Source organism: Electrona antarctica (genome assembly GCF_951216825.1).
Source record: "Electrona antarctica genome assembly, chromosome: 2".
NCBI classification, from domain to species: Eukaryota; Metazoa; Chordata; class Actinopteri; order Myctophiformes; family Myctophidae; genus Electrona; species Electrona antarctica.
In genome coordinates this window covers 12,133,203-12,158,870 of record NC_136807.1, presented here as the reverse complement: position 1 = coordinate 12,158,870, position 25,668 = coordinate 12,133,203, and the positions used below count along the sequence as shown (strand labels likewise).

Here is a 25,668-nt window from a genome sequence, read left to right as displayed (position 1 = left end):
GACGTAAACACCATAGATTACAGGGAGGCACCATGACGTAAGTACCATAGGAAGCACCATAGATTACAGGGAGGCACCATGACGTAAGTACCATAGATTACAGGGAGGCACCATGACGTAAACACCATAGATTACAGGGAGGCACCATGACGTAAACACCATAGATTACAGGGAGGCACCATAGATGACATTTAGCTATGCTAAAGGCTTTCAAAATACTGTATGTTAGTATGTGATTTCAGATGGGGGCATGTAGCCATGAATCATGATTACATTCTTAATGTTACTGCTTTGACAAACCTTGAATGTTTCTTTACATAATCAATGTGAAATTATAGTTATTGTAATATAGCTTTCATCAGTCTCATGCAAGATGAATGGAAAAGACCAGTTAAAAAGAGTACTTTATTTAGTGCCGTTTCACTCAGCCAACATGATAGTAAAGGTGTGAATATTTGCTACAATCAGTTTAAACAATCTGCCATTAACAAACTTGAGAAACATGCACAGATGTAACTCTAGCCGTTATCAACCACCAACCATTGCTTACATACATACTGTACACAAACTTAAAACTCTGAAAAGCAGTTGCTCCAGCTATATGTCAATATACTGATGCATGGATCAGACACAACGCTGTTGGTCTCATGGTAACAACTGTTCACAAAGTGTGAAACACCTCAGGACTTTACCTTTGGATTGCTTGTGAACAAACCCCCCAAAAGTAGGAATATGGAAATGTCACAAAAAAGTGGAAAATGCACACACACCAAAAACAAACGTCAGCAGTTAAATGACATAAGCCTGCCCTGCCCTGGCAGAGAACCTATGGTGCACCAGTACTGCATGTACAGCAACGGTTACACAATCGAGACACCGTGGATGACAAACGATGTGGGGACAACGTAGTCGATGCATAATTATGGCTCATTGAGAATCACTAGAATGTGACAGCGTGTTCTGTTCCATTATGAGCCAAGTGGAACTGGTTTATCCTGCTATAGTAGCTCATCCTGTAGTTCCGTCTTGAATGGTTCTGGAAAAAAGGTCACATCTGTGACAATCTTTTTTTTAAGATAGTCTAAAGTGAAAGTCGATAGTGGACAAAAAAAAAAAATAGTGGACAAAATGAATCAATTGGATGGTTAAAGACTCTCTGAAGAGGCAGTGGCTCAAATGAGCCACTGATACACCAAGCTCACACATTCCTATCATCATTAACAGCCTTAAGACTACATTGCAGAGCAGTGTGCTCAGCGTGCAAGCATTCTAAAAATGTCCAGACGAGCAACCATTCATTTAGACATTTTACAAAATTGGGACACAAGTTTATGAAGTGCAGCGTAATTCATTGTCAAATAGCAGAAAAATGTACAACGGAACTCCCACATGCTAACGAAAAGAAAAAAACAAGTGGGCTAAAACAATGTACGCCCACCCCTCTCCAAATCCCTGTTAATAGTTCAACGCTTTTTCTCTTCCTTTTAGTTTTGGTTGCCCACGTGTGCGGTAATGTGGGACACAAGCATAGCATAATGACACGTACGTGTGAGTGACGCCAGTATAAAAGCAGTGCAAGATCTAATCAAACAGTCCAAGCATCACCACCACCACCATCCTCACCAATATAGTTCTAAAAGCAAGCAAACTGCACACCAATCAATATAAATACAAAAAGTGTTATTCCAGGAAGTCTTTAGCAGTTGGCTAACTCAATCCACCTACAAAAGCTTTGCGTAAAGCATGCAAAGCAGGATCATTCCAGCATCGAGCAGTCCATTTAAAAAAAAAAAAAAAGTGAGAAACCAGCCTCATAAAAAGAGCTCCATTGTTGTTCGTCTAAAATGCTGTGTATTACAATAAGTAATATCTACACACTACCTGAAATTCCGTCATATTGTGCATAAGCCTACTATTAAAAAAGGAGCGAAACAAACACTACAACATCGCTTGCGTGTTCAGGCTACATTCCATTCAACCAAACAGCATTTTGGAATTATCGTGGCATCACATCAAAGTCATTTTCTGCAGATCTCAAAGTTTACATTCATTTCTAATGACAGCATTTGTGATATTATGGCCCTGTGGTTACAAAATTAAGATGTCGAGGATCTCCAACTGAAAATTAAGGACATTACTTTCAACAATGTTTTTGGACAAACACATTGCAGGTGGTTTCTCAAAAGCTGCCCTTGCCTCCGAAAAACAGACGCGAGATAAAGACCTTGCCCTCAGGAAATGAAGCGCTGATGTTGACCTTAGAGGGGTCAACAGAGTGCATTGACCCTGAGTGTATTGAATTATTTTCCCCCTTGGTAACATCAACACCATGCATAGAATTACCAGGCTTTTAACGGCACAAAACGTTAACAAGTCGCTGGTGAAGAAAATAAAAATGCAGTTAGAAATCAGCAGTTCATGGTTCGCGGTCAAGCGTACAATATTTTTATTATTAGGTCTGAATCACGAGCCGGTTTTTTTCTCTCTTCTTTTTTTCTCAAATAAACCTGATTCAGACTCCAGCTAATGCTCATGGACAGTTAGGGAGTTGCGGCCGAGCGCGAATGCAATAAATATGCCAAATGTAAATTATTAATGTCTGCGGGGTAGAAAAAAGGCCGTGGGCTAGACTCGCACCCTCAGATGGCACAAAAAGGTGCTACAGTTAACATACAAAAACAGCTGCTTGTCAAATTCAACTCCTAAATCTTGATGCATCGGTATCGTCTTTAACCACGTTCAACCCGGCGGCCCTATACGTCATGTCATTATAGGATAAATATCAAAAGACTTTCAAAAATAGTCATACAGTTGGAGGCCATCGATATTGTCCTTTTCTTTTTGCTGCGCAAAAGGACAGTTAACCCATTTTGGGCGGGAACCCCTTTTGGTGTTTTAAACATTGTTATAATTTAGCTATTGAAAAATAGCAGATCTACAAGCTCATAGCGCGCCACCGAGTGGCGCGCTACGAGCTTGTAGGTCTGCTATTTTTGAAAAATCGTGAAAATATTTATTTCAGAAAACTGGAGGATTTAGAAGGATTTTTTTTAAATTTTGAGGTCAGGCCTAAATGGGTCAAATGATAAGGGACAATATCGGTGGCACCCAACTGTAGCACGTCACAGTGTATGCCAGCTATTCTTGAAAATCTTTGAATGGGGCTGAAGTGGTTAAAGGTCCGACCATCCGAGTTCCACGTGGTTCTATCATGAGGACTATTGCTCTACGTCAGCAGCACAGCTACACAACTATTAAGCCATGGAAGGTTCTGTAGAAGATGTTATCAATGACATAGATTAGAAACGGAGCAGGTTAGAAACATAGCTTCAGCATTGTGTGATTCATTCAGCTCTCATCGTCTTTGGTAAGAAGTCATCTTAATAAAACCAGGCAGACTTAGGCCAAGTTGGAAGCACTCGTCTAAAAGATACTCCAGAAGAGAGGTTGTATGAAAAACACACTTTTTTTTTTACTTATGAAAAGAAAATGAATTTGGACAGAATACCCCTCCCGCACCAAAACACCATGACAGAATTTCACTTAATACACTCCAATGTGCTGTTTTTGAATAAGGAATTCAATTCCTACACAATTATGTAAATTGAAGGACAGTACAAACAAACAAAGATTCCTGTACTGAAAAGGAGAAAAGCCCTTGTGTAGAACAGCGTGCTATATATATATATATATCAGTTCCTTGCTGGTCCAACAGCATGTCAGACGTCATGCTGGTGTATGGAGAAGGAAAGAGAAGGACGCTGGTACCCTTTAGTCAAAAAGAAGGATTGACTGTGGTCCATGGGTGTGGTAAAAAATAGGTACTAAGGCCCTAGTGTGACGACATTTTTTCAGCCCCCACAAAGTACATACACACGTTTGTCCATGATAGACTGATAAATAGAAGAGGGGCTTCTCCAGGTTGCATGAAATTGCACGGACTCTTGACGATGACAAGAATCCTTGTCCATTCAGCGGGCAAAGGAATTGGGAGTAATTCTCAGTTTTAACAAGCCAGAGAGAGACGGGCGACTGCTCATTTCCACCCTTGCTGGGGGTCAAGTTTACAGAACTGAGAACTTAAGTCGTTAGGTTTTCTGTGGCCGACATTATTGCTTCCCACGCCAGTCTGGGGGCGGGGGGGGGGGGTCCGAATAAGATGCGTTCATCGCTTCCCTGCCTTCATGTAGGAGGGGATGGCCCCTCGTGCAGTGAGGCCTTCAAATCGCTTGTAGGTGTAGTTGATGAACACCCAGTCCTTGTTCTTCAGGTCGGCCTCAGTTTGGTTGGATACCACTGGTGCGGCTGTAAGGGGAAAACGAGACGTTTGGACTCGCACTAGTGTTGATTTCGTCGACGAAAGCTATGACGAAAAATGCTATGGGGAAAACTGATTTAAAAAAAAAACTAAGCTATGATGACTAAAACTATGACTAAATATATTGACAATTTCGGACTAAAATGTCAGGGAGGGACTAGTGGACAAGAGAACTCATTTTATGTGTGGTTGCACACTGAAAATAGCGATCTACAAGCTCCCAACATGTCGCACTGCGCCGCGTTGTGAGCTTGTAGATCTGCTATTTTCAGAGTGCAACCAAGTGTAAAATCAGGCACTACGATGGCATCAAGGCCTGCTCAAATCAATTGTGGATTCACTCGACTAAAATCTTATGACATTTAGCCGACTAGACAACACTAAAGCATTTCAGATGACTGAACAAAATTGGGACTGGGACAAGATTACAGAATAAGGGATGTAGTAATGCATTCAATGGAAAACCAGCTTGCACACCTGTTGGCTGGAGGATGTCTGAATCGGGGAATTCGTCAAAGTTGGAGGTGTCGTCGATGCTTTTGATCTCTATAGGAATGGCGGCGGGTCGCTCTCTGGAAGCGTAAAACAAAGAAAGAAAATGATCAAAGAACTCCTGTGCTTAAAGACATGGAGTAACATGGTCTCTTGAGCCAGACTGTTGGCTCACGCATTTTCAGTCGCAAAACATTGTCCTACCTACCATAAATCATGTCTAATTCTATATTAGCTTGTGGCTTGGGAGAACTGAGAATTCAGGGTTAGGGTTAGGGTTAGAATTCTTTTTATTTTAAAGATATTTTAAAATATATATTCGTGAAGGGATATGACAAACAAATGACAGCTCCCGTTCTCGGCTTCCAGGAGGTGTAGTTACAGACAATGTAGCATTCACTTTACCCATTTTAGACTTTACCCTTCTAATTTTTCAAAAAAATAGCAGACCTACAAGTTCATAGCGCGGCACCAGATCTGCTATTTTTCAACAGCTAAAACATAACACACCAAAAAGAGTTCCCGCCACAAAATGGGTTAACTTCCGCCAGTGTTGCCGTGTTGGCATCGCAAACACAAAGCTGACCTCCGTACCGTGACCTCTGTACCGTGACCTCTGTACCGTGACCTCCGTACAGTGACCTTCTAAACTGTGGTTGATGAATGTGTGGCAGTATCTTATGTCACTTTATCATTAACCTAGACAAGTTACACAGTGGTGGACAAACTACACAACCCCAAGTACTTGAGTCAAAGTCAATCTGCTCCGTCCTACTTGCATTTAACATATTTTGGGCGGGAACCCCTTTTGGTGTTAGCATTATGTTATGCTTTAGCTATTGAAAAATAGCAGATCTACAAGCTCATAGCGCGCCACCGAGTGGCGCGCTACGAGCTTGTAGGTCTGCTATTTTTTTTTTAAATCGAACGACTGACATAGAAACATAGCTTTTTCAGAAAACTGTCAGGATGTAGAAGACATTTTTAGAATCTGATCTCAGGTCAAAATGGGTTAAAACAACTAATTACAAGGTAAATGTTCTTTGTTATTTCTTTGTTATGCACTGCTGTAGAAAGGATTCAAAGATTTTCCAGAAATTAAATCGACCAATAATACTGAAAATACCAGATCTACAAGCTGCTATTTTCACTATACTTGAAATAGGGCTTAAGTTGTTATTATTCATTATGTACTTTTTTCCCCCTTCCTAGAAATGTAGTGGAGTCAAAAAAAAAAGTTAAATGTTTTGTCTTTCAAATGTAGTAGAGTGCAAGTCATCAAGTATCCAAAAACACAAACACTCAAGTACAGATACTAATAAAACATATACTGTATAATCAAGTACAGTGGATTGGTTTTCACGTCCTGATACCCCGTCCAGGGCAGGCTTCAGACCTGGGGCTCCATTTTCGTCACCGCTAAACCCCTTATCCCTAAACTTCTTTGCCTTTTTTTTTTTACTATTTTGAAAAACATTTTTGAATCTACATTGACACGTTGTGAGCTTATAGACTGGCCATTTTAACCAGTCAAAAAAAAAAAAAAAGTTTAGGGATAAGGGGTTTAGCGGTGACGAAAATGGAGCCCCTAATCTGTTCTGATCCCAAGTAAATGGAATTCGTTACTGTCCACGGCCGTCATTATGTGTTTTAAGCATTATGTTTTAGCTATCGAAAAATAGCAGATCTACAAGCTCATAGCTCGGCACCGAGTGCCGCGCTACGAACTTGTAGATCTGCCATTTTTTTTAAATCGTGAAAGTGTGGCGCAAATCTTTGAATGTATATTCTTTCAGAGCGAATGATTTTAACTCAAATCTTTGCTTCTGGAGGGTCCCAGAAAAATAATTGTATTAATTTTTTCAATATTTTCAGATGGAGGTCCACGGCCAAATACAGATAATTAAATGAGTTCTCTTGTCCACTTTAGAAGACATTTTTTTAGAATGGTCCTCAGGTCTAAAAGGGGTTAAAGGAGTTACCACCACACCTGATATGGTCGTAGTCGACGCCTTCGAAGAAGGCGTTGCTCTTGATCTCTGCCACGTTGTTGGCCCCGATCCGGTGCTCCTCCTCACAGCAGAACCTGCACACAACAGAGGACAGAGGTCACATCTCCTCAGCTGACCCATACATAAAGAACCTGCACACAACAGAGGTCAGAGGTCACCTCTTCTCAGCTGACCCATATATAAAGCAGTCAATTACTTTTTTTCTTTTTTATTCCACGATTTTGTAACCCATTTTTTCACCCAGTGTCAATTATCTAATGTAATCCTGGGTGCTACACTTCCTCTGCCAACCTGGAGAGGACAGTGGACTGACCTCATGCTTCCTTCTATGCATGAGGAGTCCAAGCTGCTGCTTTTCACCTGACCGGACGTAGCGCATGGAAGGAACACGTTATTTATTCCAACCAGATCCTTTCCCCTCCATCAGGCGCCCCGGCTGACCAGGGGGATGCAGTTTAGAGACCAGGATTACTGCATGTTTTTTGTGAGGCTACCTACCCTAGGGGACACGGGGAGAACATGCAAACTCCACACAGAAAGGCCCTTTTTCGCCAAGCAAAATTATTCAGTGGATTACTGAATACCCACACAGGGAATCCCCCCCCAAAAAAATTGGAATTGTATAATTCTGATAAATTGCTTGATCAGCTGTTGGACTCTGCTCTCAAGAGTGTAGGGCCTCTTTGGAGCAGGTTGGTGCCTTGCATGGTTTCCTCTGCCATTGGTGTGTGGATGCGTGCGTGTGTGGTTGTGTGTGTAGTTGTGTGTGTGTGGGGGGGGGGGGGGTATGTGTATAACATGAAGCACTGTGGATGAAGGCGCTATATGATTGCACCATTTACCATCTGGGATCCAACCCTACCTGAGGATGAGGTCCTTGGCCTTCTCCGAGATGGGCACCTCGGGAGGAAACGTCAGGGTTTCCCTCCAGTTCATCACCTTCCTGTAGGTCTCCTGGGGAGTCTCCGAGCAGAACGGAGGGTAGCCTGGAATGCAGCGCAGCAACGTTATTATCCCATTCTGGACGGGAACCCCTTTTGGTGTTTTAACTAAGCTTTATGTTATACTTTAGCTATTGAAAAATAGCAGATCTACAAGCTCATAGCGCGCCACCAAGTGGCACGCTACGAGCTTGTAGGTCTGCTATTTTTGAAAAATCGTAAAAATGTGCCTCAAATCTTTGAATATATATTATTACAGAGTGAACATTTTAACTCAAATCTTTGCTTCTGGGGAGGTCCCTGGAACAACATATTTTCAGATGGGGGGGCGGCGACATATTACATATAGTTTTTGGGGTCCTTGACATGAAATATTGAGCACCACTGATACAGAAACATAAGGTTTTTCAGAAAACTGTCAGGATTCTGAAGACATTTTTTTAATTTCGACGTCAGGCCTAAATGGGTTAAAGTTCACTACAACAGCAGAAGGGAGGGTAGCCTGGAATGCAGCGCAGCGACAAATTCCAAATCAGTTTGAACCCGGGCTCCCCCAGAGTTAGTGTTGAAGTGTCCTTGAGCAAGACACTGAACCCCTAATTGCTCCTGATGTGCTGGTTGGTGCCTTGCATGGTTTCCTGCTGCCATCGGTGTGTGAATGGGTGAATGTAATGCACACATCTATGTAAAGCGCCTTGATAAAGGCGCTATATAAATCAGCACCATTTACCATTTTACAACTAGCCAAATAACTCAAACAAGGTAAACACATAAGTCAAATACATAGAACCATAGGTAAACATCATATCTAACAGTATAATATCAAAAGATTAATAATCTGTACAAGTGTACATTGAAACTATGCTCTGTATTTGTTGCTTTTTTGTCTGTTTTTAACCTTGATATTTGTGTAATGTTTAGTGCAATGCGTTTAAATTCAGTTTCTTCTCATGCTGTACAGCACTTTGGTCGGCCGTAGGGCTGTCTTTAAATGCGCTTTATAAATAAAATTGACTGAACTAAATTACATTTTAACCTTTTGGTCGTCAAGGCTGGGTCAAGGGCTACGATGGAAAACTATAATAACCTTGGAATGCAGCACACAAACAAAACAGAAAACAGGAGCCGAATAGATCTCAAAATCAGCTGCTGTCAAACGACTTAATGTTACAGGTCTGGAGATTGTCACGATCTAATCCATTTTTCCATGACGAGCCATTGGTGTTTGCCGTCAGTGTTTCCAGGGTGGTGTGGCGAGGGAGAGAGAGAGATGAGTCATTCTTTCCACGGTGTTTCTTACCTATCAGCATCTCATACATGATGACGCCCAGGCTCCACCAGTCACACAGCTTGTTGTACCCGTTTTGCATGAAGACCTCTGGAGCGATGTAGTCGGGTGTTCCCACGGTGGAGAAGGCCTAGACGGAGAGGTATGACGAGAGTGTGACCAAATATACCAATGAATAATGACTTGACCCCGTTATACATTAACCCCTTTAGACCTGAGGACCTGGTTCTACATGAATGTCTTCCAAATCCTGATATTTTTTCTGAAAAACGTATGATTCTATATCAGTCGTTCAGTACCAAAATTATATGTATTTGGCCGCCAACCCCCCCCCCCCCATCTGAAAATACAAAATATGTTGTTCCAGGGACCCCCCCCCCCCCCCCCCCCCCCCCCCAGAAGCAAAGATCTTAGTTAAAAAAACGTTCACTATGTATATGTGCCTTTTATTTCAATGTATCTTTGTTAATGGTACAAGATACCGGGGTTGTGGCTCTTTCAGAGCGGGAACTCTGGGGGGAGGGAGAGGTAAAAACTTAACAATTTTTGCATGCCATTTTTGACTCATATGTGACTTGAAAAATTAATAAAGAAACTTTGATATAAAAAAATGTTCACTGTGAAAGAATATATATTCAAAGTTTTGCGTCCCACTTTCACAAATTTTCAAAAATAGCTCGTAGATCTGCTAATGGTTAAAAGCTATACGGTGAGACAGGTGCGTCCTCGGGTCTAAATGGGTTAACCCATTTTGGGCAGGAACCCCTTTTGGTGTTAGCATTATGTTATGCTTTAGCTATTGAAAAATAGAAGATCTACAAGCTCGTAGGTCTGCTATTTTTGAAAAATCGAAGGACGACTGAAATAGAAACATAGCTTTTTCAGAAAACTGGCAGGATGTAGAAGACATTTTTAGAATCTGATCTCAGGTCAAAATGGGTTAAGAAACATTCTTGAAAATTGCACAAATAGCCCATCTACAAAAATGCTGGAAAATGTTCACCTATAATAGTAAAGAAAACAAGTGGTTAAGCAGTACTATAGTAGTGAATTTAAAATGTGTGGAGCTATCAGAATATTGTCAGACTTGAGACCCACCAGCTGTCTCCTGTTTCTCTTCCATGTCTCCGCTTTCCTCTTCGAGTTCATGTTCTGCATTGCTGTGAATAGAAATACAGTACTCATTTGTAATGCTCCTAACTCACCACATTCATTTGTTTAATCTTACACAACCAAATTTGGATGAACTGCCAAAGCCATGAACTGCCAAAGCCATGTTTACATTTAACATACAATAATGATTATAATAATGAATAATGCACGATATAAATCGGTAGCATATCGAAATGGAAGCCATAAAAAATAAATGCCATGTCTCAAAATAAAGCAGAGATTATTTTCACAGATAGAGCGCTGAAGTCCTGACGTCACTGGTTCACGGAAGTAATTTCTCTATGGAGAATAACATGGGCTCATCTTAAAATCGTTTCATATAAGCGTTGTGGTCCAAAAATAAACAAGTTGTCTGACAAGGTGTCAGTGTATCGTTTATGACAGTGTCAGTCACTCATATATGATAGTCTGTTTCTAGTGAAAATGTAACTAATTCAGTAGCAGTAACTATAGCGTTTTCTCTCAGTCAGTTGATTCTTCATATCCATATGAGTGAAGCGGCCTGGTTGACATTATTTTTCAAACACAGTTCTTATATGAGGCGATCTAAAAATAAAAAGTGCATGAACCTGTGGATTTGCGCCCTCTACCGATATTGACGTCAGACTTCGGTGCTCTATCGATGACACAATAATAATGGCAACCATTTGGAATGACACCACAAGGTGTCATGAATCTATAATACAAGTGGGTTAGTATTTGAGATTATATTCAAATTTCAAAAATCACAGTGTTCTAGAACAGCGGTTCTAAAAATCGGGGTTCTGGGAAAAGAATTATAAAACAAAATTCACTAAATATTTTCAGATGGGGGTCCGTGGTCAAATACATATTAATTTGGGGGTCCTTGGCACCAGTGTTTAGTTTTAGTCGTAGTCTTTTGAATAGTTTTAATTTAGTTTCAGTCACATTTTAGTCACCTGGTATGTTTTAGTTAGTCTAGTTTTAGTCGACTAAATATAAGATTTTAGTCGACTAAATCTACAGTTAGTCGACTAAAATGTATTTTTGCGGGCCTTGATGCCTTCGTAATGGCTGATTTTACACTTGCTGAAAATAACCGATCTACAAGCTCACAACTTGCCGCAGCGCAACACGTTGTGAGCTCGGCTATTTTCAGCATGCAAGTGGAAAATGACAAATGTCTTACTACTTACTTATACTGGATCTAGTCCCTTAATAACATTTTAGTCTAGTTTTTATTTGTTGACGAAATTGTGAATATATTTAGTCTTAGTCATCATAGCTTAGTTTATTTGGTTTCCAATTCGTCAGTGAAAAAAAAGGTAGTCGCCGAAATATTTCCGTCATGGTATTGGTGGACCAAATCAACACTGCTTGGCATGAACACACTTTGAGAAGCACCGTTTATAGAAGGTATTGGTGGACCAAATCAACACTGCTTGGCATGAACACACTTTGAGAAGCACCGTTCTAGAAGGGGTTAGTGTAGAGAGAGTAATAATGATTGGAACGTTGTTGCCTGACTTTGCTTACTGAGGTCACTGGGCAGGCTGTGGTTGAGGTTCTTGTAGAACTCTGTGCGATGAGCCCTCTTCAGGCCGGTGCACAGGCCGAAGTCGGACAGCTTCACGTGGCCCTGCAAAAAAAAACAAAGAAAACACCACAGTGAACCAGTGATTCTCAAAGTGCGTTGTGGGCTTGTAGAGCTGCTATTTTAACCCATTTATTTTAACCCAGTAACCAGTTATGACGTGTGGAAACATCATAACTAATCCAACTCTCCTTCTGCACCGTACTCCTTGCTCTTCGCGCATGCGTGTTGTCGTTCACTTCCCTGTATGCGGCTCAGAAAGAATGCCTCGTATCTCCTAATCTAAGGAGCTCTCCGTGGTTTTGACCAGATGGATATACTAAGCTCTTCATTTCTGACTTCAACATGCCTCTCGTTCAAAATATGAACGCAAGGGATTATTCAGCGACTTTATCGTAATGATAGCGAGGTAAGCAAGCAAAAATATTTCTCCCGGTTTTTGTCCGGATCGGTACCGATACCGATATGACCCGATATGACAAATAAGGGCCGATCCGATACTTTTCCCGATACAGTATCGGGACATCTCTAGTCAGCATCCAGACATGTGTGGTGTGTATGTCATTCTCTTACCCTGGAGTCCAGGAGCAGGTTGTCGGGCTTGATGTCGCGGTGGATGAAGCCCAGCTGGTGGATGGAGTCGATGGCCAGCACCGTCTCCCCTATGTAGAACTGGGTGGCCTCTTCTGTCAGAGTGTCCTTCTTCATCAGCAGGGTCATCATGTCACCTAACAGCGGAGGGTCAGGAGGACACAACCGTCTGTCACATTCTGAACATAGGACATCTGATAATGTGATGCACTTAAATTGTACACACACACACACACACACACACACACACACACACACACACACACACACACACACACACACACACACACACACACACACACACACACACACACACACACACACACACACACACACACACACACACACACACACACACACACACACACACACACACACACACACACACACACACACACACACACACACACACACACACACAACCCCAGGGCTCTATACTAGGCTGCCTACTTTTGTCCCTCTAGTTGTTGTTTTCTCTCTTTTGTTTTTAAGTGGTGCAACCACTTTCTGAAGTGACTAAGTGTGTGGCTGGCTGGCTGGGTGCGTCTGAGCACGAAAACAGAATGGTTGTTTCCCCCCCCCCCCCCCCCCCCCCCCCCGGGGACCCCCACACGGATTTGCACCACTTACTTCACACGGGTGTGATTTTTTAAAGCTTTGGCAGATACAGGCTTTGAGAAACAATATTCAAAGAGCCCATCAGTGATCTCCCTGATCTGCAGCTACTCAGTCAGGGGTAAATATAGACTGAAATGTTGGATGCTTAAACGTCCTTGTGCTTTGTGGGATAACAGCCACATACTGAGGAGGTGTTTGTTCAGCCTCTTCTTGAAGGCATGAACAGGCAAGGGGAAGGAAGGCCCCTTGGTATACTACAGTACACCAACCAAGTGCTATATCTTGCTCCCTTATCCCTAAACTTAGTTGCCATTTTTTACCATTTAAAAAAAAAAAAAAAATAGCCGACCTACAAGCTCACAACATGTCGATGTAGATCGGCTAGTTGAACCATTGTAAAATGTTTTCAAGATAGATAGATAAATATGGCAAAGAAGTTTATGGAATAAGCCAGGGGCAAGATAGGGCCCCTAATCTCTTCTGATCTACAAGCTCACAATGCTTCATAAAGTACTTGTGCGCGTCGTGCGGTGTGTAGTGTAGTATAGATCTGCTATTTTCAGAGTGTGTGACACTAGCACGCAACCAAAGTACAATCAATAGAGAAAGACATGTTGACAGAGTATGGAATCCAAATGACAACGGAGAACTCCTGAGTGAGGTTTCCCTGCTGGAACGTCACGTTACCTCCTGGCAGGAACTCCATGATGAGGTAGAGGTTCATCTTGTCCTGAAAGCTGTAGAACATTTTCACCACCCACAGGCTGTCCGCCTCCACAAGGATGTCCCTCTCGGCCCGGATGTGGCCCACCTAAAACCAGGCGGTCAAAGTCAAAGTCGTACACGTTACCGCAGTGAAATTTGTTCTCCGCATTTGACCCATCTCTTGGGAGAGGTGAGCCGCCGCGTGCACCGGGAATCATTAGTTGATTTGACCCCCAATCCAACCCATTGATGCCGAGTGCCAAGCAGGGAGGCATTAGGTCCCATTTTTACAGTCTTTGGTATGACCCCAGCCTGTCTGGTGAAGCACACAGGCAAGCTCAACTTGGGGATTCCGCCAGAGCCAGACCAGTTCAGACTATACCACTGGTTCCCAAACGGTGGGATGGGACCCAATTGTGGGTCGCGGACACATTGTTTGGGTCCCTTTATTTTTTGTTTCCCACATTTTGTTTTTAATTGTTATTATTTCAAAGCATCTTCAACAAACATTCCCGGAAAAGGAAATCATTTTCATGGATTAATAACATAATTCAATGATTATTTTTTCCAGTTGTTTCAAGAAGAAAGTCAAAGAAAAATCTAAGAAATTCCATAAATTAGAAAACAAATGTTTAAGAAATAAGAAGTAGTGAAAATAGCTGATCTACAAGCTCGTTGTTACAAGCTTGTTATTCATGGCCTTACTGTATTGCATTACTGCTATTATTTTAATGTTTTATGCCTTGCTTTTCTTTTCTTTTTAAAATCTCCATAGCTCTGTAAAGCACTGAGCTGCATTTCATGTCATGAAGGTGCTATACAAATAAGGTTGTATTATTATTATAGTACTAGGGCATTGATAAAAAGTTGAAATATGTAAATACATGGTTTCAGCCCACCGATATATATATATATAGAGACTTTGGCCTCCTCACCTGTTCCTTTTCCAGCATGTCTGCCTTACGGAGGATCTTCATGGCGTACACGTGGCCCGTGTCCTTCTTCTGAACTAGTCGCACCTAAAGGCAAACACATGGTACGACAGGGAGTTTAGCTTAACCCATTTAGACCTCAGGACGTTTCTACAAATGCCTTCTAAATCAGTTTTCTGAAAAACCCATGTTTCTATTTCTATGTCAGTGGTTCTCAAACTATTTCATGTCAAGGACCCCTAGAATTATATGTAATTGGCCGCCGACCCCCATCTCAAAATATGTTGTTCCAGGGACCCCCAGAAGCAAAGATTTGAGTTCGCTCTGAAAGAATATACAGTATATTCAAAGATTTGCGCCACATTTTCACGATTTTTCAAAAATAGCAGATCTACAAGCTCAATAGATTAGATAAAGCATAACATAATGCTTAAAACACCAACAGGGGTTCCCGCCCAGAATGGGTTAAGGACTTAGCTTTAGGACTCCACAAACAGAAGTGCATACTACAAACACTGTGCTTTCTGCTGCTTTTCACGGCCAGGTCGTCTCATGTTGGTAGTTGCAGTCGTTAACATTAAATTAAAAAGGAGTGCACATTCGTGATTGCGACGCAATATGTGGAGCTCAACAAAGGCAGCTTGGCAGACGACGAAAGGTATCAATCATCATTGCACAAACAACTAAAATGTCAGATGTTTGTTTCAACTCCACCACTAGTATCACAGCTATTCATCATCTCTAGGATTTGCTGGGATTTTAATACAGTCAAATACTTTAATCCTGATGTTTATGATCACCAATACAAGCTTGTGAAACTCCTGTATCTGATTAATGTCATTGACAAACGTTGTGTTTAACAATACAAAAATAAGTTCACGCCTGCTCTTGGTTATCCTTCTGCCCAGATGTTACTCAACACACAAAACCAATGATGGAATGAGGGAAAAAAGTCACACCCGTGTGAAGTGAGGGGCGCTGTTATCATACATCATCTCATTCTGGCCAATAACAATTTACGTCCTCACTTTTCCGTCACCTCACTTTTTATCCTCAATACGTACTTTGCTCAGCCAATCAAATCACCTCAATTCCGTGCTCAGCCAGTCAAATCATCGCTATGATTCACACAAACACACAAAGCTGGTCATAGGAGGGGCTAGCTCCCCCCCCAAAAAAAGGACAAAGACTAACTAGACAGTAGACGACTCGTATCAACTGGTTAGTGATATTGTGAAACTCTCCTGTTTTGAGCTTGGCTCACATTTTCACCCGGCTCCGTTTCCAGTTGTGCCATGAATATTTCAGTGTAAACATCAATCGGTGCACTTTGACCTAAAAATGCATACATTCAGGCTACTCAAAGTTCATTGTTGGTCTAGTTTATTCTTCCACTGTGTCTGGGAGATAACCCGGACCTAATTATTTCACTGTGTCTGGGAGATAACCCGGACCTAATTCTTCCACTGTGTCTGGGAGATAACACGGACCTAAGGAGATTCTTTCACGCCGCGTTTATGTAAACAGGTTCTCTTACCTCTCCAAAAGCTCCTCGGCCAATCACCTTGAGGGACTCAAAGTCCTCCAGGCCGAGCCGGGTCCGTTTCAGGCGTAGGAACTCGGTCTCTTTCCTTGCATGTTGAGAACGCCGGATACGTTTCTAGAAGCACACAAATCAATCATTGTATAAATGTCATTTTTGTAATTCTATCCAAAATGCCATAATTGACAGTCGGTCAATAACTTGAAATTCAATTTGTAAACTCTGAGTTACAGACCCATAAGGGTCAATTTGGTTCCTAACTATCTCTAATTGAGCTATAGAAATAAGTACCCCTAGGGGTCCCCGGACCCCACGGCTTATGAGACCTATATATACATCTTGCTGTTACTTGTTCTGATACATGACAGAATACACAGATTACCATCTAAGAGTATACAAATGTTCAACATTTTATAATGTATGCAGTTGGTTCAAATAGCCCTACACTACAGCCTGCACCATGTCCCCGGTGTTCAGTAAACAGGACGACAGCATTTCCTGAGAACCGTCTATCAGTTAGCAACATGCTTGAAAATTCATCATAGAACTTTATTGCTCAACCATATTCACACAGTGAATTCACATTTTCTTATGTCATTTTCGGGGGATGGTATGCTGGAGTGAGCCCGGGGGATGCACACGCAAATCCGACACACCAAAGGTTTAGACATGCGGAAACAACTGTCGGACATGCGGTCGAACATGCGCTGCTCCCGTGCTTGCGGTTATGGTTAGGTTATGGTTTGAGGTAGGTTGTCGGTCTAATGACAGTCGGACCAATAGTATGTCGGAACTAAAGCCTGTAGTGTACCCGAGCCCAGTTCCCTGAACCGACACCAATCCACCACAGCTACGCGTGAATCTCGTTTGCGTCCGAGCATAAGCATGGCAACGCCTGCCTGTGATTGGTCTACCGACACTGCCCGTCTTGACTGTCCTCCTGAGACGTGAGGTTACTCCGTGGCGAGATTGAGAAATAAATAATACAAGTCAGAATGACAGCTTGGCACGCGCGACAGAATGCAGCCTTGTACCTTGTAACTAACTTTGTAAGTTTTATTTTTGTAGAAGAGACAAACTAATATTGTTTGCTTTGATTGAATAATTGATTGAACACACGTACGTTGTAATATGATTTGGGTGTGTTCTAAAATAAAGTAATCAACACTAACACTTTATTTAATTTCATACGGCCCGCAGCTTTATACTGTATCTGAATTGCATTATGAACGGCCCGCCCAACACTGGGCATTTCCCAGAGTATAATTTGTCAGTGTTCCTTCTTTTTCTCTCTCCCTCCCTTTTATCTTGCTCATCTGGTTACATTTGGTAATGTGACAGATGGCTGAAGAATGGCTGAGTTACACGTTTTGTTTCACAGCACAGCACACACCTGACAAAAGACCATTCATTGATATTAAATATTGATGATGATAGTTAAATATAATCGTTTAAATGCAATGCATAGGCCTCTTTATGTGTTTGGACACCCCTGCTCTAGGGGGGGGGGGGGGGGGAACAGAACTGTGGCACAAGGAAATTACAAGGAGTGGATCCTTATTTGAAAACAGGTGGTTCACACTCACCTCTTCATCGGCCAAGCCTTCTTGATCCATCACTTTCTCCAATTTCTGCTGCCTAGAATACAAGTGTACAAACATGCATGCATAAAAGTCTTGATCCAAAACAGAAACTTCAAAGAGTCGAGTCAAACAAGTTCTAGTTTCCTTTAGGTCCCTTGGACTAGGGCTATTAACCAAAAATATATCGAAACAGATATTTAGAACAATTCATTGACTTAATGTTGCTCATGTAGGTTCATCGAGAAGCTGGGTTTTTGTCCCTGGGACACCATATTTTCAGATGGGGGACGGCAGACAATTACATATAATTTTTGGGGTCCTTGACATGAAATAGTTTGAAAACCACTGACATAGAAACATGGGTTTTTCAGAAAGCGGTCATGATTTAGAAGACATTTTGTAGAATCTGGTCCGAGTCCTGAATGGGTTAAGGGATTTGTAGCTCCCTGATCTTCATCAACAACTCTGATCAGTGATGTTGAAGTGAGGCCTCACACAACAGCGTATAAGCCTCTAGTGTTGCTACAGAGCCCAAGTGGGTTTGGATGAATGTCACTTCTTGCTTGTGTCTCGTTTTACAGTAGTTTACCAACTTCCTATTACAACCAACTTCTGCACACACAGTACACAAACCACACCCTCCTCCCAACTGGCATCAACTGAGCTCGCATTGCTCAACGCCAAGCAATCCACAGTGTACACTGACTGTTTCACCCCATGCCTGACTCATGCACGGTACAAGTCTGTGAGCATTTCTGGTTTTGTGGTCGTTTAAACACAGCGTCGGTTCCACATATGTGACCGCTTCTGACCGAGGCGAAGTCATTGAAACATTTTTCATTTTCGTTCTTTCATGTAATTTGAAAGCAGGGAATCATAGCTTCAAATTGATATATCGGTTGTTCAGTTTGGCCCACTAGTTTTGGAGATATGCCTTATAGAGTAATGTCTTGCAGAATACAGCGAGTTGAGAAAGTTCACTTCTGTGGTCTCATTACACCTAGATACATGTTTAAGCATTTATTTCGTATTTACAGCTCTGATATGGATTTCAGACTTGCTCTAGTATGTGAAAAGTCTGCCTGTGTACAATTAACTCATTTTGTCTCTGTATCAAGAAGAGTCACATAGTCACGACTAAACTCACAGCACATTCAACAACATAACATTATCAGCCGGCCACTTTACCCCTCATGTTTACATGGTCAGACTGGATATGAAGGTCAGGTCTATAATGCATTATAAGCATATTTATAATGAATTATAGATGCACTCATAAGGCAATATGACACTTGTGATAAATGTTTATAATCATGAATGACAACATTGCTTATGACGTATTTATTATAAGTGCTATAGGCTCAGTGGAACTACCATATGAATTGTCTTGGTTGCAAGTTGTTGCATAATTATAAACATTTATAATTAGTGTTATGAAGCGTTGTAAGTGCATTATAAGTGCATTACAGATACCGGTATGCTTATAATAATGCATTGTAGACCCAATCTTTTAGAGCCAGGATGGGGTTGTCAAAGAATTCCACTAATCATTCTATATATCTTGAAAAGAGCATTGCGTCCACTAGCCTCAAACAGTGAGGAACATGACCCTCCGTATACTCAATGTAAGAACAGCAGATCATGTATCTCCACCTTACTCATTACAGTGTGAATTCCAGTGTAACATTAGCACGGTACCTACACACGTGTCAAAAGGCTGATACATACATATATATATATAAAGGCTATGTGACATATAAGGGATGATATTAGTGTTAAGCGTTTGTGCTCTTTGCTCTGCGTCTAGTTGAACTCTGCAAGTGTACAAATGTAAACTATGCTGAGTTACATTTAATGAACACTGGTTATATCAGAGTTAAATGGACACTAAATAGCACTGCAATGAGTGCCACGCTATGAGCTTGTAGATCTGCTATTTTTGAAAAATCATGAAAATGTGGCGCAAATCTTTTAATGTATATATTCTTTCACAGCGGACGATTTTAACTGAAAGCTTTACTTCTGGGAGGTCCCTATGCCAGAACTAAATATTTTGAGATGGGAGTCTGTGGCCAAACACATCATTTTGGAGCCGTGTTGATTTTGACAGCAAATTTTGATTTTAGTTTTAGTCATAGTCTCTTGAATGGTTTTCATTTTGTTATATTCACATTTTAGTCAGAAATGGATTTTGGGACATTACCTCATTTCCCGTTCCTCGTGCTGGGCGATGAGATTGCTGTAGAAGTTCTCCAGCGTCACTTTGGCCATGGTCACACGCTCCTTGGTGTGGTTACTCATTGAGGAGCAGGAACTCTGGCCCGTCATCGCCATGGTTACCTGGAAGGAACCCAAAGAGTACAAACTTAGCCTGGACGACCCTCGCAGCTGATATATTGCTCTAAAGAGAAATGACAAAGAAAGGAACTAGTGTTAAAAAATAATCCTTCTAAGTGTCGCAGGGCTCTTTTTTTCAGTGCACTTACTGATTGAAACGTAAACTTTGACAGCATGATGCTTTAACATTTATTTTTTAGTGCAACACAAGATTTTTGAAACTGTAAGCTCAGGACTTATTAACTTAAACATGACATGTACAGGCTTTAGTTCCGACATAATAATAACAATCCGACAGTCATTAGACCGACACCCTACCCCAAACCCTAACCGCAAGCACGACGGAACGCATGCAACGGGTTGCATCGGGCGGAGCAAAGGGTGATTTGCGCATGTCAGACTTTTGGTGTGTCGGATAAGCGTGCGCACCCCAAACATGACGGGGCTCTTTGATTGATTGACTGACTGACTGACTGACATCATGTCAGGCATCAGAACACCTGCGAGAGCAACAAGACAACATACACATAACTCCACAACTTGCACAACACACAACACAGTTATACCATCTCTTACTTCAGCACCTAAAGTAACTCAATGACCATTAGACTAGTGGTTTTCACATGCCCGACACGGTACACAGTACCCTTGAGATGGTCAAAGATATTGGGGTAGACCTAGCCTGAGCTAACGCTAGACATTTCTGGCCTAGATGGGAGGGCTCAGATTTGCGCACACCCTGGATTGGTTTACCGATCTGTCCGTCAGCCCCGGTCTCTCCTCCCCCCCCCCAGTGCAGCACTGTTATTGTGTCGACCAGAAGCAGAAACCACTGGTTGGCTGCTGGAGTATACCATTCGGACACACGGACTGTCAAAGTTATTTCCACAGAGTCGGCACACGTTGTGTGGTGGGTTCTTCAGACATTCTCCTCACGTTGTGTGGTGGGTTCTTCAGACATTCTCCTCACGTTGTGTGGTGGGTTCTTCAGACATTCTCCTCACGTTGTGTGGTGGGTTCTTCAGACATTCTCCTCACGTTGTGTGGTGGGTTCTTCAGACATTCTCCTCACGTTGTGTGGTGGGTTCTTCAGACATTCTCCTCACGTTGTGTGGTGGGTTCTTCAGACATTCTCCTCACGTTGTGTGGTGGGTTCTTCAGACATTCTCCTCACGTTGTGTGGTGGGTTCTTCAGACATTCTCCTCACGTTGTGTGGTGGGTTCTTCAGACATTCTCCTCACGTTGTGTGGTGGGTTCTTCAGACATTCTCCTCACGTTGTGTGGTGGGTTCTTCAGACATTCTCCTCACGTTGTGTGGTGGGTTCTTCAGACATTCTCCTCACGTTGTGTGGTGGGTTCTTCAGACATTCTCCTCACGTTGTGTGGTGGGTTCTTCAGACATTCTCCTCACGTTGTGTGGTGGGTTCTTCAGACATTCTCCTCACGTTGTGTGGTGGGTTCTTCAGACATTCTCCTCACGTTGTGTGGTGGGTTCTTCAGACATTCTCCTCACGTTGTGTGGTGGGTTCTTCAGACATTCTCCTCACGTTGTGTGGTGGGTTCTTCAGACATTCTCCTCATTTTCCTCGCATAGCCTCGTTTGAAGTTCCACTGGTAATACTTTCCTCACGGTGTTATTTTGAGGGGTGCACACCGCTCAGAGCCCTGACGTCACATCATTTGAAGCGACGCCTACGCGGAAGGGTTGACTCCCACGTTTAGGCCAGTGCAGCCCATGCGTAAATCCAGGCTTTCATTTTTCGCGCAGACGAAATGAAAGCCTGGGTATCGAGGCTAGGGTAGACCTGACACAGCACTAGAATAAGAACACATTGCACACTGTCTGGGCGATCTCGATTGATTTCTCTAAATAGCAATCTAATACAAGTATTAGAATGCTTGACTGGTGGACACTGAAAAACACTAATATGCGCCCAAGAGCTTAACTGTGGCACAGTGACAATAATGCTGAGACAGTGCAGTTATGATGATGAAGACATTGATTGCCAATTGTACTAGAAACTAGATGCTGATGCTTGCAGGAGCAGGAAGATTGAGCCTGGGTTTTATGATGTGGTCCAATGTGTCTCGACTCTCCAACTATAACTGAAACATAGCCAAACATGTGCCTAATCCCAATAATTTAAGATAATAATTTTGCATAATAGTCAGAATCTAAATTAAATCGGTTAAAAGTTAACAATTGCAAAAATAGTCAATCAGCAAGCTCACAAGTGAAGTGACGTCAACGTATCACATCGTTACCTGCCTGTATTGGCCATAGTACATTCTTTTTACAATTGAACCGGTCATTGCCACTCATTTCTGTGTATATCAAAGTTATTTCTCACATCTGCCCTGCTCAATTTTTGTTCATGAGGCAAACATCTTCCAATGTTCTGCTATTTTTGATAAATCGTGAAAATGTGGCGCAAAATCCGCAAATCTTTGAATATATATATGCTTTCACAGCAAACGTTTTTAACTCAAATCTTTGCTTCCTGGGGGGGGGGTCCCTGAAACGACATATTTTCAGTTCGGTGTCCGGCAGCCAAATACAACATTTCTGGGGGTCCTTGATATGAAAAGGTTTGAGAACCACTGACATAGAAACATAGGTTTTCAGAAAACTGTCAGGATTTACAAGACATTTTGTACAATCTGGCCTCAGTCCTAAATGGGTTAATCAATAACTGACCTTCTTGACCGTGCTCTTTAACCCATTTTGACCTGGGAAGGATTCTACAAATGTTTTCTAAATCCTGACAGTTTTCTGAAAAACCCATGTTTCTATGTCAGTGGTTCTCAAACATTTTCATGTCAAGGACCCCCCAAAAAATATGTAATTGGCCGCCGACCCCCATGTGAAAATAGGTTGTTCCATGGACCCCCCGGAAGCAAAGACTTGAGTTAAAAACGTTCGCTCTGAAAGAGTATATTCAAAGATTTGCGCCACATTTTCACGGTTTTCAATAGCAGACCTACAAGTTCATAGCGCGGCACTCGGTGCCGCGCTATGAGCTTGTAGATCTGCTATTTTTCAATAGCTAAAGTATAACACAATGCTTGAAACACCAAAAGGGGTTCCCGCCCAAAATGGCCACAAAATTTCACCACATGTCAAATATTGAATTAGAGATAGATATCATACATAAAGTGTCAGGGCCGACCATGTGACCGTGTTTTTGGATTATGTGTATTGAGTGACTGCAGAATACAGACATACTGTTACAATAGTGACAGTGTTATAACAGTTTAGAAAATGCTTCTCAGCTAAACTAATGATAATGTCTTGCAATAAATAACTATCAAATAGGATTGGTTTATTAAGGTCATTATTATAAGCAAGCAAGCAGAGCAACATGGTTAGAACTAAGGCTGATAGCTTTGCAACAGTTAATCGAAATGATCAATTTAATCAATTATAATGTCAAAACATTTCAAAAATAGTGAGAATAGCCAATCTACAAGCTTTGTTGCGAGCTTGTAGATCTGCTACTGATGAAGCATTATCGATAACGCTTAGTGATATATAAAGAATGAATGTAAATAATTATTAACAGAATGTAGTAGAAACTTTAGTATGAGCTTGTATATTTTGTCTAATATTTTTTCCCCATTGATGATGATCCATCGGTAGAAAAATATTAAAATATGCAACAGGATATATACAAGAAGAAAAACGATGATTGCATGAGGGGGCACTGGCTGCGACAACGTACGTATAACATTAGATATAGTGTCAGTTAATGTCAATACAGCAGACATGTGCCACTCTTTTTGCAGTGGTCCTGGGACCACCACCAGTGGTCCTGGTGGTCCCCAGCCAAATGGAGTTGGTAACAAAAACCAAATGGACCCTTATTAGATCTTAACTCTTGAGTGTAAAGGGCCCATTTGGTTTCATTTTACACTTCAAAGAGTTTAATTATTGTTAAACACCTGCATCACTTAATTTACAAGAAGTCTACAAAATTAGAGAATGTAGAAGGATAATTGTTATTTTGATCGTTTGCCTGTTATAGTACCAACATTGGTACTACCAACATCAATACAGCATGGAATTGTGAAGGACAAAATCGCATTCAACAACAAAATATTCTTTAGTTTTTGGTCTGAGCTAAATCTCATCAAATGGTGGTCCGCGGCTCAAATGCCGAATAAATAATGGACCTTGGACTTGGGAGTGAAAAAGGTTGAAAACAAAGTGCTTTTTTTGCATTCAAGCTGAAGAGAGAAGCTGTACGTGAACGGACAAGGAGCCAAGATAGACCTCCAGACTAGTATACACACACGCACACACACACACACACACCAGGGTTGTGACACCAATACGGTTGCTGGTTCAATTCCCGTCCATAAATAAAACCGAAAGCAGCGAGCAATAGTTTCATCATCAAGAAGCCATGCATACAGCTGGACAAAGTTGTCGGGCTAGATTAGATAGCTAGCTACGTCAACAGATAGCTTTAGTTTGGGAGAAGGAGGAAATGTTCGACATAAAGGGTTACACACTATTAAAGTGTATGTTTAATGTTCCTCCGTGTACATTTTTTTAATACAAACCAAACTTTTTAACACCAGCTCGCTTTGTTATTAGCTAAAGCTGTTGGAACTTAAAGTTGGCTAACTTTAGCTGCGCTATTAAAAGGGGAAAAAACTTAACCAGCGTTAGCATCTAAAGCTAGCATGGCTAACTTGCCTTGCCTTCCAACACTGGCTCTTTTTTTACGCTTGTGATGCGGTTATATTAAACAGAGCCTTAGAATATTAAATAACTCGTTATTTTTTGCACGGCTGGTTTAAGGAAAAGTCCAACATGTTGCCGTTCGTCCACAGCCGGTTCTGTTTGGAACGCATAGTTTGATATTTTTTGTTCTCTTTCTTACCCTCGAAGGAGCTCTAGGTGTCTCTGTGTTGATGTGGATCAGGCAGTCTGCTTCACTGTTCGACTGTCTGACTCTGGGTTGCCAGATTGTGTGAGAGAAACAAGAAACCAGGTCCATGAAAACAAGTCCAAAAGAAGCCTTTGAAAATAGCCGATCTACAAGTGTTGTGAGCTTGTAGATCGGCTATTTTCAAAACAATCATGGGGGAGGGGATGAGCCAAATATGTGGAATATTCTTTTAAACATTTTTAAACATTGTAACAACACTAGTATAATCTTGTATAATCTTGTTAAGTGCTTGAACAATCAAAACAATATAAAATGATGATGTTATGATGAATTGAACGTGGTGGGCCCTATTGTAAACAAGTGTAATACTGTATGGACCTTAATTGTGTCCACAGTTAAGTTTTGTATTGAGTTGTGCTTGAAATGTAGCCTACTGTAATTCTCCATGAACAGCATCAGTGGTGGCCGAACGGATAGCGGCGCGGTCTTGATACCGGAAGGTTCCTAGTTCGAATCAGCCGTCCGACACGTTAAAATTACCACCGCTGAAGTGCCCTTGAACAAGGCATTGAACCACTACGATGAAATGTGTTCTATGAGCAGGGCCTGGCTGGAAACAAGTTCTTGAGCTTAGCCCAGATACCCTGGGTAAATATAGATTTCATTTCATTTCATTTCATC

The 25,668-nt window shown here is 41.7% G+C and overlaps 1 protein-coding gene across 3 annotated transcripts; it reads right to left on the bottom strand.

Annotated features, from left to right (window-relative positions):
* Positions 1–391: 391 nt before the first annotated feature.
* Positions 392–25,080, bottom strand: LOC306915746 (serine/threonine-protein kinase 38). Of its 3 annotated transcripts, none has more exons than XM_079493337.1 (14): positions 24,979–25,080; positions 19,955–20,091; positions 17,755–17,806; positions 16,163–16,285; positions 14,629–14,712; positions 13,676–13,799; positions 12,353–12,507; positions 11,713–11,824; positions 10,150–10,211; positions 9,064–9,181; positions 7,685–7,808; positions 6,801–6,896; positions 4,796–4,890; positions 392–4,305 (listed from the first exon to the last, which is right to left on the bottom strand). In XM_079493337.1, exons 2-14 carry the CDS (start codon positions 20,083–20,085, stop codon positions 4,166–4,168), a joined length of 1,416 nt encoding a protein of 471 aa, XP_079349463.1. In that variant the 5' UTR covers positions 20,086–20,091; positions 24,979–25,080; the 3' UTR covers positions 392–4,165. The 3 variants fall into 3 exon arrangements, with proteins under 3 accessions (XP_079349463.1, XP_079349465.1, XP_079349464.1); XM_079493339.1 differs by having other exon boundaries at positions 11,722–11,824; XM_079493338.1 differs by having other exon boundaries at positions 19,955–20,152; positions 24,979–25,075.
* Positions 25,081–25,668: the final 588 nt, after the last annotated feature.